We start from the raw sequence: 17,680 nt of genomic DNA, 5'->3' as shown, positions 1-17,680 counted from the left end.
GTAACCTGCCTATATGCTGTATCTACAGCTCCATTAGTGTATTGTAACCTGCCTATATGCTGTATCTACAGCTCCATTAGCGTATTTTAACCTGCCTATATGCTGTATCCACAGCTCCATTAGTCTATTTTAACCTGCCTATATGCTGTATCCACAGCTCCATTAGTGTATTTTAACCTGCCTATATGCTGTATCTATATCTCCATTAGTGTATTTTAACCTGCCTATATGCTGTATCCACAGCTCCATTAGTGTATTTTAACCTGCCTATATGCTGTATCCACAGCTCGATTAGTGTATTTTAACCTGCCTATATGCTGTATCCACAGCTCCATTAGTGTATTGTAACCTGCCTATATGCTGTATCCACAGCTCCATTAGTGTATTGTAACCTGCCTATATGCTGTATCCACAGCTCCATTAGTGTATTGTAACCTGCCTATATGCTGTATCCACAGCTCCATTAGTGTATTGTAACCTGCCTATATGCTGTATCTACAGCTCCATTAGTGTATTGTAACCTGCCTATATGCTGTATCCACAGCTCCATTAGTATATTTTAACCTGCCTATATGCTGTATCTACAGCTCCATTCGTGTATTGTAACCTGCCTATATGCTGTATCCAATACTCCATTAGTGTATTTTAACCTGCCTATATGCTGTATCCACAGCTCCATTAGTGTATTGTAACCTGCCTATATGCTGTATCCACAGCTCCATTAGTGTATTGTAACCTGCCTATATGCTGTATCTACAGCTCCATTAGTGTATTGTAACCTGCCTATATGCTGTATCTACAGCTCCATTAGTGTATTGTAACCTGCCTAGATGCTGTATCTACAGCTCCATTAGTGTATTGTAACATGCCTATATGCTGTATCTACAGCTCCATTCGTGTATGTTAAATGCTGAGCTGTAGTCGATAAACAGCATTCTTACATAGGTATTCCTCTTGTCCAGATGGGTTAGGGCAGTGTGATTGCGATTGCATAGTCTGTGGACCTATTGGAGCGGTAAGCAAATTGGAGTGGGTCTAGGGTGTCAGGTAGGGTGGAGGTGATATGATCGTTGACTAGTCTCTCAAAGCACTTCATGCTGACGGAAGTGAGTGCTACGGGGCGATAGTCATTTAGCTCAGTTACCTTGGCTTGAATGAGGCTTGACTGAGCTGTTTTGTCTTGTAGTAATGTGGTGCAAGACTATATTTCCTTTATCCTTAATTCTAGCGACACACCTTTTTTTGTGTATCATTGTAACATCCTTTTTGGTCAGCAGATTCCCAACATAACACCAGGTGGTGGTGTGTTGGACACAGTGGCTGAGATACATAGAGGCTGTCTACATTCCTGATTTCTGTAACGGGTAGCTTCCCGTTTTAATATTGAATTAGGCTCAGAACCACTTGTGTTTTCAAACATGGTCCTGTTTTATCCATTGACGTGCTGATCAACGGTATATAAAAAAGTATGTGGACACCCCTTCAAATTAGAGGATTCGACTATTTTAGCCACACCCTGTTGCTGACAGGTGTATACAATCAAACACAGCCATGCAATCTCCATAGACAAACTTTGGCAGTAGAATAACCTTACAGAAGAGCTCAGTGACTTTCAACTTGGTACTGTCATAGTCTGCCACCTTTCCAACAAGTCAGTTCATGGGTATAATTTTGTATACTGATTCTGGTAAGATACCGACAAAGTCGGGCTGAATTCCGGTAGACAGAAACTGCCCGACTGCCCGGGGGGCGATTCTGGGCAGACATTCATTTTGATTCCGGGCCGAGTCCGACATCCGATTCTGGGCCGATTCAATCAGGGCCGGCTCCCCGGAAGAGGGCCGCTTCTGGGCCGGTTCAATCAGGGCCGGCTCCCCGGAAGAGGGCCGCTTCTGGGCCGGTTCAATCAGGGCCGGCTCCCCGGAAGAGGGCCGCTTCTGGTCCGATTCAATCAGGGCCGGCTCCCCGGAAGAGGGCCGCTTCTGGTCCGATTCAATCAGGGCCGGCTCCCCGGAAGAGGGACGCTTCTGGGCCGATTCAATCAGGGCCGGCTCCCCGGAAGAGGGTCGCGTCTGGGCCGATTCAATCAGGGCCGGCTCCCCGGAAGAGGGTCGCGTCTGGGCCGATTCAATCAGGGCCGGCTCCCCGGAAGAGGGACGCTTCTGGGCCGATTCAATCAGGGCCGGCTCCCCGGAAGAGGGACGCTTCTGGGCCGATTCAATCAGGGCCGGCTCCCCGGAAGAGGGCCGCTTCTGGGCCGCTTCCTCATTGCTTTCTGGGGCTGAATCTGCACCTATCCTGATACTCATCAACTTGTCCTGAAAAAAAACAGACGCCATACTTTTTCAAACCAAGTGGACAATGCAAGGACAGAAACATGAAACGGAAGTGTCCAATAAAATATAATGGATATATCACCACTCCCAATTGGCACCATTGAGGCACATCGTCCATGACAGTCAAGCTTCAACATGGAAACAGGAGAATCATGCAGATTCAGCATCAGTCATCCTGTTTTGTGAGATGATGATCAATTATTCAGTCTACTCAAGCAGAATACAAGGTCAAAGTTATCCAGGATTCTACTTTGAATGCAGCGTGCTACAGTTACTGTAAATTCATCTTTATATTAATTAAGCAGGAGTAGTATGCTATACGATCCAAAGTCCTTTATCCTTTATTTGCTAATTGAATATGCCCCTCCTCTTATACATTAACAATCTTCTTACCTTATAAACTCAGCAAAAAAAAGAAACGTCCCTTTTTCAGGACCCTGTCTTTCAAAGATAATTCGCAAAAATCTAAATATCTTCACAGATCTTCATTGTGAAGGGTTTGAACACTGTTTCCCATGTTTGTTCAATGAACCATAAATAATTAATGAACATGCACCTGTGGAACGGTCGTTAAGACACTAACAGCTTACAGACGGTAGGCAAATAAGGTCACAGTTATGAAAACTTAAGACACTAAAGAGGCCTTTCTACTGACTCTGAAAAACACCAAAAGAAAGATGCCCAGGGTCCCTGCTCATCTGCGTGAACGTGACTTAGGCATGCTGCAAGGAGGAATGAGGACTGCAGATGTGGCCAGGGCAATAAATTGCAATGTCCGTACTGTGAGACGCCTAAGACAGCGCTACAGGGAGACATGACAGACAGCTGATCGTCCTCGCAGTGGAAAACCACATATAACAACACCTTCACAGGATCGGTACATCCGAACATCACACCTGCGGGACAGGTACAGGATGGCAACAACAACTGCCCAGGTTACACCAGGAACGCACAATCTCTCCATCAGTACTCAGACTGTCCGCAATAGGCTGAGAGAGGCTGGACTGAGGGCTTGTAGGCCTGTTGCAAGGCAGGTCCTCACCAGACATCACTGGCAACAATGTCGCCTATGGGTACAAACCCACCGTCACTGGATGAGACAGGACTGGCAAAAAGTGCTCTCCTGTCTCACCAGGGGGGATGGTCGGATTTTTATTTTTCATTGAAGGAATGAGCGTTACACCGATGCCTGTACTCTGGAGTGGGATCGATTTGGAGGTGGAGGGTCCGTCATGGTCTGGGGCGGTGTGTCACAGCATCATCGGACTGAGCTTGTTGTCATTGCAGGCAATCTCAACGCTGTGCGTTACAGGGAAGACATTTTCCTCCCTCATGTGGTACCCTTCCTGCAGGCTCATCCTGACATGACCCTGCAGCATGACAATGCCACCAGCCATACTGCTCGTTCTGTGCGTGATTTCCTGCAAGACAGGAATGTCAGTGTTCTGCCAGGGCCAGCGAAGAGCCTGGATCTCAATCCCTCTGAAATGCGTTGTGCTCATTGTACTTTTTTGGACAATGGAACGGAAAACCAAACAAACATATGACTGTAACTGTTACAATGTTCCCTCTAAAATAGATAGCGAAGGGGTGGGACCCTTCAAACATGTTTACATCCCCATATCATGTGTTCTGAATATAATTCGTTCTGCTCCCACAGTATGTTGCCTTTAAGCGATATATTTATGACTGAACAACAGCAGAATATATAACAACACTCAGTCAAAGTTTAGGTTGGCAGGTGGCTGCTGTAAGTACCCCCAGGTGGCTCAATTTACCACGCGCTACAGTGATGTATTCTGAATGCTGGGGAGATTGTGCGTCATTCATGTGATTAGATTGTGTTTCCATGTGACTTGCCACACAGTACCCAAAACCCCTGGTGCCGAGAGAGGAGATGTGGGAAGGACACTATGCTACAGTAGCGCACTGGGTTGCTGCTGTTTAGAGAGGAGCAGTCCAGACTCCACTGTGGTACCGGATGATGCAGAGACAAATAGAGAGCGAGAGAGGTGCGCAGTAGGCTTCTCAGTTCACACTGGAGACGTTTTCCAGTCGCTTAGGAATGTTTTCACGTTTTGCACTAAAGGAAGTTTTCTGAAACAGGAAAAACTGTGGCTAGTCCAACCGATTCCCTATGACTTGATTGTGGGGAAGTGAGTGGAGTAAACCGTGCTTCTGAGCGGTGCGGTGTTGCGTTCGGTGGGGAAGAGGCTGAAACGGTATCAGAGTGAGAAGAGATTATCCGTGACAGCAAAAGCAAGATCTCCATTGGGCTCGAGCTCCTCTCTCTCTCTTCTGACAAACTATCACTCACCGACCAACCGTCACGGTTAGAAGATGTCCTGCGCTTCATAAACGAACGAGTGACCTCAGTGCCTCCGTTGTAGGCTGGCTATACTGTAGCCTACCTGGCGACAAGGCTGCATGTTTTGGATATTTGGATAGGATAAACAGCGTAGTCATTTTTTGGATTGAAATTACCAACGGAAAATTAATCGATAAATCATGGACAAGCGATGTTAATAGTGGACAACTGAAGGGATTGATAGCCTACAACGCATTATAGGTGAGGTGGAGGATATCTGATCCAATGTGAAGACTGATTTTTAAATTAACTTTCCATCCAAACTTAAATTGTGCCATTAATTCCCATATTTGAATGTCAAACTAAACGCATTGTTATTCTTCTTTAATATGGAGTGATAGGCTTCCTCTCATTGACAGGGTGCATCTGGTGCGGAACAAGTGAGACAACTAAACCCGTGTCTTCTTATTGATTTATATTTTAACGCAGATATTTTTTGGGGGGGATTATACAATTTTCAAGGACTTTACCAACATTCATCTCCAAGTTGTAGGCTAATTTGATAAAGCTGCCAGCTGGTCTCCGTTGTCTTGGTAGCCTTCCCTTACAGTAAAATATGTAAATTAACAGATGTGGGAATCAATCAATCACATTTTTCCTTATTGAAAAAAAACGGTACGTCTATTAGACCAGGGGGTTTTCAAACGTCTCCTGGGTGAACCCCAGCAGTTCCAATTATTTGAACGATTACACAGCTTGCATACCTGATTTAACTTGTCAATTAATCATCAAGCCCTTGGAATAGGTGAATCAGGTGAGCTAGTTCGTCTGAGGGTCCCAGAGAAGGGGTTTGAAAACCTGAATATTAAGCGTAGTCCTAATTCAGAGTGCAAATACACGATATACTTAATTAAGCGTCTTTCATAGTCCGAAACGTGTATGTGTCCCCTGTGTTCTAGAATAGTGCACCTTGTGGATGTAATACTTTTCACATTCTCAACGCAGCTCAATATCAGCGTCTGGAATGCGCTCTCCATAAAACCCGATAGAAGCCCATTTACGGTATTCTAGAACACCTGCTAATTGTTGTTATTTTATCACTCTCTCGATCACCCCGCCGACCATGCATGGAATAAATGTGTGCATGGGCTGCCTGCATCGTGGCTTTTTATCAAACCATCTGTCATAAGTCATGTATCATGATGTTTCTTTATATTTCTTGTTTTCATCCATCCAGCCCCTCTAACTACATGTACAGTTATGAGTGATACTGTCTTGTCCCTCTCAAAATCACCTCACAAAATCAATACCTACAAGTGCTGTAATTACTTGTTGTGTAGAGTATTTCCAGTGAGTGTGTGTGTGTGTGTGTGTGTGTGTGTGTGTGTGTGTGTGTGTGTGTGTGTGTGTGTGTGTGTGTGTGTGTGTGTGTGTGTCTGCCTAGCTGCTTGTGTGTGTGTGTGACTGCCTAGCTGCTTGTGTGTGTGTGTGTGTGTGTGTGTGTGTGTGTGTGTGTGGGCAGGTGCCTCTCACCAGGTCTCCCATGCTTTATCCTTTATCAACCTGCTTGATAATAATGAAACAATGTCCCCTCTGAAGTCTAGGGTCCCTCCCAGCCTTTATCCTTTATCAACCTGCTTGATAATAATGAAACAATGTCCCCTCTGAAGTCTAGGGTCCCTCCCAGCCTTTATCCTTTATCAACCTGCTTGATAATAATGAAACAATGTCCCCTCTGAAGTCTAGGGTCCCTCCCAGCCTTTATCCTTTATCAACCTGCTTGATAATAATGAAACAATGTCCCCTCTGAAGTCTAGGGTCCCTCCCAGCCTTTCTAGGTGTTGTGTGGTCGTCTAGAATGTAGGGATGATCCCTGTGGGGCGACTGAAGGCTCAGCCACAGCTGTGGCAGATAGAGAGAGATGCCTCTCCGTGGCTGTGGATGCTCCCTGGCCCTGCTGCTGCTGCCTCGGGGCTCTGCCGGCTGGGTGCCACTACCGCCCCTGTTGCCACGTCACACCATCACCACCCCTTCCTGCTCTCCCATCACCACCCTCCTCCGTTGCTCCAAGCCGTCTCCAGCTGGCAGCTTTCCTGTGATCCCTTCCTGCCTCTGGCCAGGATACCGACACACACAGCAGCTAACCCTGGCATCAGTCAGTTTCCCCTGCAGAACGTGCAGGTAGGTTGCTATCAGATAAAACTTGATATTTTCAGAATGATGGTTATTATGAATGATAAATAGTGTTTTGCTATAAACCTGAACAACATTCATGTACACTCTGATAGGGGATTACACTCACAGAGACAGACACTCACCTGCACTCGTACACATAGGCAGGCACACATGTACGCACGCACGGACGCGTGGACATGCACGGACGGATACACTCGTAACCCCGGGTTGGTCTAGTTAGTCTGATGGAAACTGACCCTTACAGCACAGTGTCCTTGTGTTGTTACTATCTGCATACAGATTTCAAAAGGATTGCATTATCACTTCAGCTGGGGAGTGTTGTTGAAGAATGAAAATGTTTTTTTGGACAACTTATCAACTCCATACCCTGGTGGTTGGTATAATATAAATAATCCATTTAACACACACTGTTATTCAAAGCCACTTCCTGTCATCTGCGCGTACATTTTTGTTAATGCATGGGTGGTCCCAGGAATCAAACACCACAATCCTGACATTGCAAGCACCACACTCTACCAACTGAGCTACAGAGGACATTGTTCTTCCCTAATGGAAACTGGCCCATGTAGCACAATGCCAAGAGTATTTCCATGTGCATTGCCCTGACTGGCCTGTAGTGTAGTGTGACTGCAGTGGGTCTCTGATTGCACCAGCGGTGCTTTAGTGTCCTCTTTGCCTCCTGATGATCAGAGCACATTCTTCCCCCGGTCCTCTGATCCCGCTCACACAGACAAACACAGCGTGACATTTAATCTGAGGAGAGCAGAGAGCGGACTTGATCAGGACAGGTCAGGCATATTGGCACTGATGTAGAACTTGACTTTTTCCCACCGTTAACCACCATTCATAGGGAGGATACTGTAGAAGGCACTTACTATCGGTGGCAGGGGGGAGGAGAAGAGGAGAATAAGAGGAGAATGGAACACAGCATCAGACACAGCAGGTGTTTGATGTGATATTTTGCAATGCAAAGCTTTTTCAGAAGAAGCTTGTGATTGATTTTTAATGTGGCGGTTGGTGGGATGAGTCAGCGTATCTCACAGAGAGAAACCAACGTCTTTTGTCTGTCCGGAGCCATGGATAGATGAGTAGATTGGTAGAGTGAGACTGAGTAGACTGAGTAGATTGGTGGAGACTAGATCCATAACTCTATGCTCGGGAAAAATACACTTCCATCGTGAAGGATTCTGAGGAGCCCCAGAATGAAGCTGTGCAGTAATGTTATATACATTTGAAAGGCTTGTCAGTGACAGACTGTAGGCTATGTTCTGTTCTGTTTGCAAGCCCTTACCTAGTTCTATATGACTCTTAATTCATCCACTGTGCCATCCTACCAACTACTGTTCATCATCCACTGTACCATCCTACCAACTACAGTTCATCATCCAGCGTGCCATCCTACCAACTACAGTTCATCGTCCACCGTGCCATCCTACCAACTACAGTTCATCATCCACCGTGCCATCCTACCAACTACAGTTCATCGTCCACCGTGCCATCCTACCAAATACAGTTCATCGTCCACCGTGCCATCCTACCAACTACAGTTCATCGTCCACCGTGCCATCCTACCAACTACAGTTCATCATCCACCGTGCCATCCTACCAAATACAGTTCATCGTCCACTGTGCCATCCTACCAACTACAGTTCATCGTCCACCGTGCCATCCTACCAACTACAGTTCATCATCCACCGTGCCATCCTACCAACTACAGTTCATCGTCCACCGTGCCATCCTTCCAACTACAGTTCATCATCCACCGTGCCATCCTACCAACTACAGTTCATCGTCCACCGTGCCATCCTACCAACTACAGTTCATCATCCACAGTGCCATCCTACCAAATACAGTTCATCGTCCACTGTGCCATCCTACCAACTACAGTTCATCGTCCACCGTGCCATCCTACCAACTACAGTTCATCGTCCACCGTGCCATCCTACCAACTACAGTTCATCATCCAGCGTGCCATCCTACCAACTACAGTTCATTGTCCACCATGCCATCCTACCAACTACTGTTCGTCGTCCACCGTGCCATCCTACCAACTACAGTTCATCATCCACCGTGCCATCCTACCAACTACAGTTCATCATCCACCGTGCCATCCTACCAACTACAGTTCATCATCCACCGTGCCATCCTACCAACTACAGTTCATCATCCACCGTGCCATCCTACCAACTACAGTTCATCATCCACCGTGCCATCCTACCAACTACAGTTCATCGTCCACCGTGCCATCCTTCCAACTACAGTTCATCATCCACTGTGCCATCCTACCAACTACAGTTCATCGTCCACCGTGCCATCCTACCAACTACAGTTCATCATCCACCGTGCCATCCTACCAAATACAGTTCATCGTCCACTGTGCCATCCTACCAACTACAGTTCATCGTCCACCGTGCCATCCTACCAACTACAGTTCATCATCCAGCGTGCCATCCTACCAACTACAGTTCATCATCCAGCGTGCCATCCTACCAACTACAGTTCATTGTCCACCATGCCATCCTACCAACTACAGTTCATCATCCACCGTGCCATCCTACCAACTACAGTTCATCGTCCACCGTGCCATCCTACCAACTACAGTTCATCATCCACCGTGCCATCCTACCAACTACAGTTCATCATCCACCGTGCCATCCTACCAACTACAGTTCATCATCCACCATGCCATCCTACCAACTACAGTTCGTTGTCCACCGTGCCATCCTACCAACTACAGTTCGTTGTCCACCGTGCCATCCTACCAACTACAGTTCATCATCCAGCGTGCCATCCTACCAATTACAGTTCATTGTACACTATGCCATCCAACCAACTACCGTTCATCATCCATGACATGGAATGGTGAAGTTTTTATTGGTTAGAGTTCAATCATAAGAGTTTTCAGTTTTGTATAGTCAAGGATCTCCTGGAAAATGATTTAAAAAAAATAATGTCTCAATTACTTGTATAGTTTGTCTTCTTTAATGAGGTAGTGCTTGTTCGCATCTTGTTAGTTTATCTTCTTTAATGAGGTAGTGCTTGTTCGCATCTTGTTCGCATCTTGTTAGTTTATCTTCTTTAATGAGGTAGTGCTTGTTAGCATCTTGTTAGTTTATCTTCTTTAATGAGCTAGTGCTTATTAGCATCTTGTTAGTTTATCTTCTTTAATGAGCTAGTGCTTGTTAGCATCTTTTTACTTCTTTAATGAAGTAGTGCTTGTTAGCATCTTGTTAGTTTATCTTCTTTAATGAGGTAGTGCTTGTTAGCATCTTGTTAGTTTATCTTTTTTAATGAGGTAGTGCTTGTTAGCATCTTGTTAGTTTATCTTTTTTAATGAGGTAGTGCTTGTTAGCATCTTGTTAGCATCTTGTTAGTTTATCTTTTTTAATGAGGTAGTGCTTGTTAGCATCTTGTTAGCATCTTGTTAGTTTATCTTCTTTAATGAGGTAGTGCTTGTTAGCATCTTTTTCGCATCTTGTTAGTTTATCTTCTTTAATGAAGTAGTGCTTGTTCGCCCTTTGTTAGTTTATCTTCTTTAATGAAGTAGTGCTTGTTAGCATCTTGTTAAGACACCTCTGCCACAAGCAATTCAAGCTACTTCCAGAAATACAGTTTGAATCATACAATGAGATCTCTAAACCTGAATTATGTGTATTTCCTGTCCTCTATTGTTTCATTTCCTCTCAGTGGGAGCTGCCATCTCCACACCACGTGCTGGGATTTCAGCCTTCTGCCAACCTGGAGCTGGTCCCTGTTTTCCCCCATCTGTACCGCTCAGTGCTGCCTCCTCACTGTGGCAAAGGATGGGTGGAGAAACGGGTCCCCGACTACAAGGTAAACAAACCACTACAACCTGGCCTGAGTCACAAATGGCACCCTACTCCCTATATAGAGTCCTATGGGCCCTGGTCACAAGTAGTGCATAGGGTGCCATTTGAGCTGCATCCATGGTCTCAGACTTCAGCTGTATCTGTCACAGATAGACTCACTGTAATCCCTGCTGTATCTGTCACAGATAGACTCACTGTAATCCCTGCTGTATCTGTCACATATAGATTTACTGTAATCCCTGCTGTATCTGTCACAGATCGACTCACTGTAATCCCTGCTGTATCTGTCACAGATGCACTCACTGTAATCCCTGCTGTATCTGTCACAGATCGACTCACTGTAATCCCTGCTGTATCTGTCACAGATAGACTCACTGTAATCCCTGCTGTATCTGTCACAGATAGACTCACTGTAATCCCTGCTGTATCTGTCACAGATAGACTCACTGTAATCCCTGCTGTATCTGTCACATATAGATTTACTGTAATCCCTGCTGTATCTGTCACAGATAGACTCACTGTAATCCCTGCTGTATCTGTCACAGATAGACTCACTGTAATCCCTGCTGTATCTGTCACATATAGATTTACTGTAATCCCTGCTGTATCTGTCACAGATAGACTCACTGTAATCCCTGCTGTATCTGTCACAGATAGACTCACTGTAATCCCTGCTGTATCTGTCATATATAGATTTACTGTAATCCCTGCTGTATCTGTCACAGATAGACTCACTGTAATCCCTGCTGTATCTGTCACAGATCAACTCACTGTAATCACTAATGGTTAAGGACAGTTATCACGGTAATGTTCAAGGACAGTTCACACTGTAATCACTAATGACAGTTATCACTGTAATGATTACGGACAGTTATCACTGTAATGTTCAAAGACAGTTCACACTGTAATGTTCAAAGACAGTTCACACTGTAATGTTCAAAGACAGTTCACACTGTAATCACTAAGGACTGTTGACTCAGTAAGCACTATTTTTATTTTATTTAACAAGGCAAGTCAGTTAATAAGAATTTGTTCTTAACAATGACGGCCTAGGAACAGTGGGTTAACTGTCTTGTTCAGGGGCAGAAAAACAGATATTTACCTTGTCAACTCGGGGATTTGATCTAGCAACCTTTCGGTTACTGGCCCAACGCTCTAACCACTAGGCTACCTGCCACCCCGTAATGGTCAAGGACAGGTCAATTTGAAGAGGGTCTCTGTATAAGGCCCCTGTTTTCTTTCCATCATAGTGGAATTGCCTATCGGCTCTGTGTTTCAAGATTTACAACAGCTGTCCTGAACAACATCGTGACTCTCTGTGTCTCTAGGTTTTTCCAGACACTCTTCCTTAACTCTGTGTGTCTACCTCAGGAAATCTGTTTGGAAGGTATAAACAGACACAAAAGTCCAGTTTACCTGAAAACTCTTGCTTCTCTGTCTCTAGGTTTACCTGATCAACAACTTGTCTCTCTGTCTCTAGGTTTACCTGATTAACAACTTGTCTCTCTGTCTCTAGGTTTACCTGATCAACAACTTGTCCCTCTGTCTCTAGGTTTACCTGATCAACAACTTGTCTCTCTGTCTCTAGGTTTACCTGATCAACAACTTGTCTCTCTGTCTCTAGGTTTACCTGATTAACAACTTGTCTCTCTGTCTCTAGGTTTACCTGATCAACAACTTGTCTCTCTGTCTCTAGGTTTACCTGATCAACAACTTGTCCCTCTGTCTCTAGGTTTACCTGATCAACAACTTGTCTCTCTGTCTCTAGGTTTACCTGATCAACAACTTGTCTCTCTGTCTCTAGGTTTACCTGATCAACAACTTGTCCCTCTGTCTCTAGGTTTACCTGATCAACAACTTGTCTCTCTGTCTCTAGGTTTACCTGATTAACAACTTGTCTCTCTGTCTCTAGGTTTACCTGACCAACAACTTGTCTCTCTGTCTCTAGGTTTACCTGGCCAACAACGTGTCTCTCTGTCTCTAGGTTTACCTGATCAACAACTTGTCCCTCTGTCTCTAGGTTTACCTGATCAACAACTTGTCTCTCTGTCTCTAGGTTTACCTGATTAACAACTTGTCTCTCTGTCTCTAGGTTTACCTGATCAACAACTTGTCTCTCTGTCTCTAGGTTTACCTGATCAACAACTTGTCTCTCTGTCTCTAGGTTTACCTGACCAACAACTTGTCTCTCTGTCTCTAGGTTTACCTGATCAACAACTTGTCTCTCTGTCTCTAGGTTTACCTGATTAACAACTTGTCTCTCTGTCTCTAGGTTTACCTGACCAACAACTTGTCTCTCTGTCTCTAGGTTTACCTGATCAACAACTTGTCTCTCTGTCTCTAGGTTTACCTGACCAACAACTTGTCTCTCTGTCTCTAGGTTTACCTGATCAACAACTTGTCTCTCTGTCTCTAGGTTTACCTGACCAACAACGTGTCTCTCTGTCTCTAGGTTTACCTGACCAACAACTTGTCTCTGTGTTTCTAGGTTTATCTCGGTTTATTTGAACAAGAACTTGCCTCTGTCTTTGTTTTTCTATGTGTACCTGACGCTCCTGCCTCCCTTGTGTTTCTAGGCGTACTTGAACAACACTCTGGAGAACACCTGGCTTACTCCGGAGGAAATAGGAATTTTCCAGCGGCATGAAAAACCATTGTTGATGACAAATCAAATGGCAATGAGCATATCTAGGCCAGCTACTGCCTCCGGGAGTCTCAACTCTCTCCTCATGTCACCTAGACCTGCTGCCTCCAGGAGTCTCAACTCTCTCCTCATGTCACCCAGACCTGCTGCCTCCAGGAGTCTCAACTCTCTCCTCATGTCACCTAGACCTGCTGCCTCCAGGAGTCTCAACTCTCTCCTCATGTCACCCAGACCTGCTGCCTCCAGGAGTCTCAACTCTCTCCTCATGTCACCCAGACGTATATCAGGTTAGTGGTGGGTTATATTACCTAGCTACCTGCTCCGTACTTTACAATCCTGTCCGCTGCATCCTCTCAGCCACAGCCCTGTCTATCAGCTGTTCTCCTCATAATGGTTACCATATTTAATAACTTCCTGATCCCAAAGTTTAATCCCCTCTTTTTAAGTAGACTGGAGAGATAGCAGAAGCACTCCCACTGTGTCCCAAATGGCACTCTATTCCCTATAGAGTGCACTACTTTTGACCAGGTCCCTATAACACTACATAGGGAATAGGGTGGAAATTTAGGATGCATCCCACTGTCAATCTGCATTTTACGCTACTTGTTAAAACTTTAGGAGGAGCCGTACCATCTGTGCGTGTGTAGGAGGGAGTTGGGTTGGAAGAGGCATGCGTGAACAGGAACCTCATTAAACACAATCGGTTTCAGATACGTTGGTTTCAGATACATTGGTTTCAGGGCTGCTGAAGTGGAACCGTTTACCAGTCAGTGGGTAGAAGCGTTCTCCTGCTTATCTGACGGAAGCGGACGGAAGACTCCAGAGGGTTTTTTTTTCTTCTCGCAGATAAACTAGTATGGTGATGCAAAACACTGACATGTAGGGTTGACTATCAAATGGCACACTGCTCCCTATATAGTGCACTTCTTCTGGATACTCAGAGCATATATTAGGTAGGCATGGAGACTCTATGCCCTGTGAACTAAATCACCTTGGTCAAAAGTAGTGCACTATATAGGAAAGAGGGTGTCATTTAGGACTCGGCCTGGGTGTCTGCTCTGCTCTGGATGTTGTTTTTAAGTCACTAATAGTGCTCTGCGACAAGGGCACTTTGTGCTCTGATGAAACAAACATGACAAAAAGGTGGGAACATTGGAGAACAAACCATTAAAGGAAAGACTGAGGTCTCGTTGTAGTTTGTCTGAATCAGGAGTTTAAAGGAGAACACTACCTCCCACTGAGCTGAACCAGGCCGTGTTGCACCCTGGGAAATGTGGATGAGTCTCAAATGGCACGCTGCTGCTTTTAATGCACTCCTTCAGACCAGGGTCCATATGACTCTAGTGCACTATATAGGGGGTAGTGTTCCATTTCAGACAAAGCCTTAGTGCTGCACTTCATAGTGTCCAGGTATCGTAGTGTATGAGGAAAGTCATGTATGACAAGGTAAAAATCTGTTGTTCCGCGCCTGGGCAAGGCCGTTAACCCACTGTTCCCCGAGCGCCGTGGATGTCGATTAAGGCAGACCCCCCGGCACCTCTCTGATTCAGAGGGGTTGGGTTAAATGCGGAAGACACATTTCAGTTGAAGGCATTCAGTTGTACAGCTGACTAGGATTCCACCTATTCTCTTTCTATATCACATTTACATGATTCTCATCTGACCTCCATCATGTGATGATACAAAGGCCCCAAATGGCACCCTATTCCCTACACCACGCACTACTTTTGACCAGAGCCCTACTTTTGAGCAGAGTGCACTACATAGGGAATAGGGTGCCATTTTGGATGTAGACAAAAGACTATGTTCACTTTAGGAGATGATCCAATGTGATAATGGGGTTGTCTCTATGTGATAATGGAGATGTCTCGATGTGATAACGGAGATCTCTCTATGTGATAATGGAGATGTCTCTATGTGGTAATGGAGATGTCTCTATGTGATACTGGAGATGTCTCTATGTGATAATGGACATGTCTCTATGTGATAATGGACATGTCTCTATGTGATACTGGAGATGTCTCTATGTGATACTGGAGATGTCTCTATGTGGTAATGGAGATGTCTCTATGTGATGATGGAGATGTCTCTATGTGATAATGGACATGTCTCTATGTGATAATGGACATGTCTCTATGTGATACTGGAGATGTCTCTATGTGATACTGGAGATGTCTCTATGTGGTAATGGAGATGTCTCTATGTGATGATGGAGATGTCTCTATGTGATAATGGACATGTCTCTATGTGATAATGGACATGTCTCTATGTGATACTGGAGATGTCTCTATGTGATACTGGAGATGTCTCTATGTGATAATGGAGATGTCTCTATGTGATGATGGAGATGTCTCTATGTGATAATGGAGATGTCTCTATGTGGTAATGGAGATGTCTCTATGTGATACTGGAGATGTCTCTATGTGATGATGGAGATGTCTCTATGTGATACTGGAGATGTCTCTATGTGATAATGGAGATGTCTCTATGTGATACTGGAGATGTCTCTATGTGATAATGGAGATGTCTCTATGTGATGATGGAGATGTCTCTATGTGATACTGGAGATGTCTCTATGTGGTAATGGAGATGTCTCTATGTGATGATGGAGATGTCTCTATGTGATAATGGAGATGTCTCTATGTGATAATGGAGATGTCTCTATGTGATAATGGAGATGTCTCTATGTGATAATGGAGATGTCTCTATGTGATGATGGAGATGTCTCTATGTGATAATGGAGATGTCTCTATGTGATGATGGAGATGTCTCTATGTGATAATGGAGATGTCTCTATGTGATACTGGAGATGTCTCTATGTGATAATGGAGATGTCTCTATTTGGTAATGTCATGTCTCTATGTGATACTGGAGATGTCTCTATGTGATAATGGACATGTCTCTATGTGATAATGGAGATGTCTCTATGTGGTAATGGAGATGTCTCTATGTGATAATGGAGATGTCTCTATGTGATAATGGAGATGTCTCTATGTGGTAATATCATGTCTCTATGTGATAATGGAATGTCTCTATGTGATAATGGAGATGTCTCTATGTGATAATGGAGATGTCTCTATGTGATAATGGGGATGTCTCTATGTGATTATGGAGATGTCTCTATGTGATAATGGAGATGTCTCTATGTGATTATGGAGATGTCTCTATGTGATAATGGAGATGTCTCTATGTGGATCATGTCTCTATGTGATAATGGAGATGTCTCTATGTGATAATGGAGATGTCTCTATGTGATTATGGACATGTCTCTGTGTGATTATGGAGATGTCTCTATGTGATAATGGAGGGGTCTCTATGTGATAATGTGGATGTCTGTATGTGATAACGGAGATGTATCTATGTGATAATGGAGATGTCTCTATGTGATAATGGAGATGTCTCTATGTGATAATGGAGATGTCTCTATGTGATAATGGAGTTGTCTCTATGTGATAATGGAGATGTCTCTATGTGATCCAAAATGGAACCATATTCTTTGAAGCTCCATTTATACCTGGTTCTTACATGAGTCGTTTGTCCTGATCTTGTCCTCATTCTGATTGTGCCCACGTTTGTAGACCGAGTTCCCTGGTCAAAATAAGTGCACTGCATAGGGAATATGGTGCCATTTGGGATGCATGCGATATTATGGGATATAATGGGGTGTGATGCTGGTCATCATATTGGGTCCTGTATATTGGTCCTGTATATTGGTCCTGTATATTGGTCCTGTATATTGGTCCTGTATATTGGGTCCTGTATATTGGTCCTGTATATTGTTCCTGTATATTGGTCCTGTATATTGGGTCCTGTATATTGGGTCCTGTATATTGGGTCCTGTATATTGATCCTGTATATTGGTCCTGTATATTGGGTCCTGTATATTGGTCCTGGTCCTGTATATTGGTCCTGTATATTGGTCCTGTATATTGATCCTGTATATTGGTCCTGTATATTGGGTCCTGTATATTGGTCCTGTATATTGGTCCTGTATATTGATCCTGTATATTGGTCCTGTATATTGGGTCCTGTATATTGGTCCTGGTCCTGTATATTGATCCTGTATATTGGGTCCTGTATATTGGGTCCTGTATATTTTTCCTGTATATTGGTCCTGGTCCTGTATATTGGGTCCTGTATATTGGTCCTGTATGTTGGGTCCTGTATATTTTTCCTGTATATTGGTCCTGGTCCTGTATATTGGTCCTGTATATTGGTCCTGTATGTTGGGTCCTGTATATTGATCCTGTATATTGGTCCTGTATATTGGGTCCTGTATATTGGTCCTGGTCCTGTATATTGGTCCTGTATATTGATCCTGTATATTGGGTCCTGTATATTGGGTCCTGTATATTTTTCCTGTATA

General features: G+C 44.4%; 1 protein-coding gene across 2 annotated transcripts in view; it reads left to right on the top strand.

The window, feature by feature from the left end:
* Positions 1-4,211: 4,211 nt before the first annotated feature.
* The window catches only part of LOC139571609 (transcription elongation regulator 1-like protein), a 59,103-nt gene continuing 45,634 nt past the window's right edge, over positions 4,212-17,680 (top strand). Inside the window, exons 1-4 of one of the 2 annotated variants that reach the window (XM_071394636.1) lie at positions 4,212-4,905; positions 6,462-6,825; positions 10,528-10,674; positions 13,247-13,601. In XM_071394636.1, the coding sequence (XP_071250737.1) occupies positions 6,511-6,825; positions 10,528-10,674; positions 13,247-13,601 (817 nt within the window). In that variant the 5' untranslated portion in view covers positions 4,212-4,905; positions 6,462-6,510. Of the gene's footprint in view, positions 4,906-6,456; positions 6,826-10,527; positions 10,675-13,246; positions 13,602-17,680 lie in introns of both variants that reach the window. The other variant, XM_071394635.1, reaches the window with a different exon arrangement.

The sequence above is a fragment of the Salvelinus alpinus genome, chromosome 3 (genome assembly GCF_045679555.1).
Source record: "Salvelinus alpinus chromosome 3, SLU_Salpinus.1, whole genome shotgun sequence".
Taxonomy (NCBI): domain Eukaryota; kingdom Metazoa; phylum Chordata; class Actinopteri; order Salmoniformes; family Salmonidae; genus Salvelinus; species Salvelinus alpinus.
Note: the sequence above shows the minus strand (reverse complement) of the source record. Positions and strands in the feature narration are given on the sequence as shown.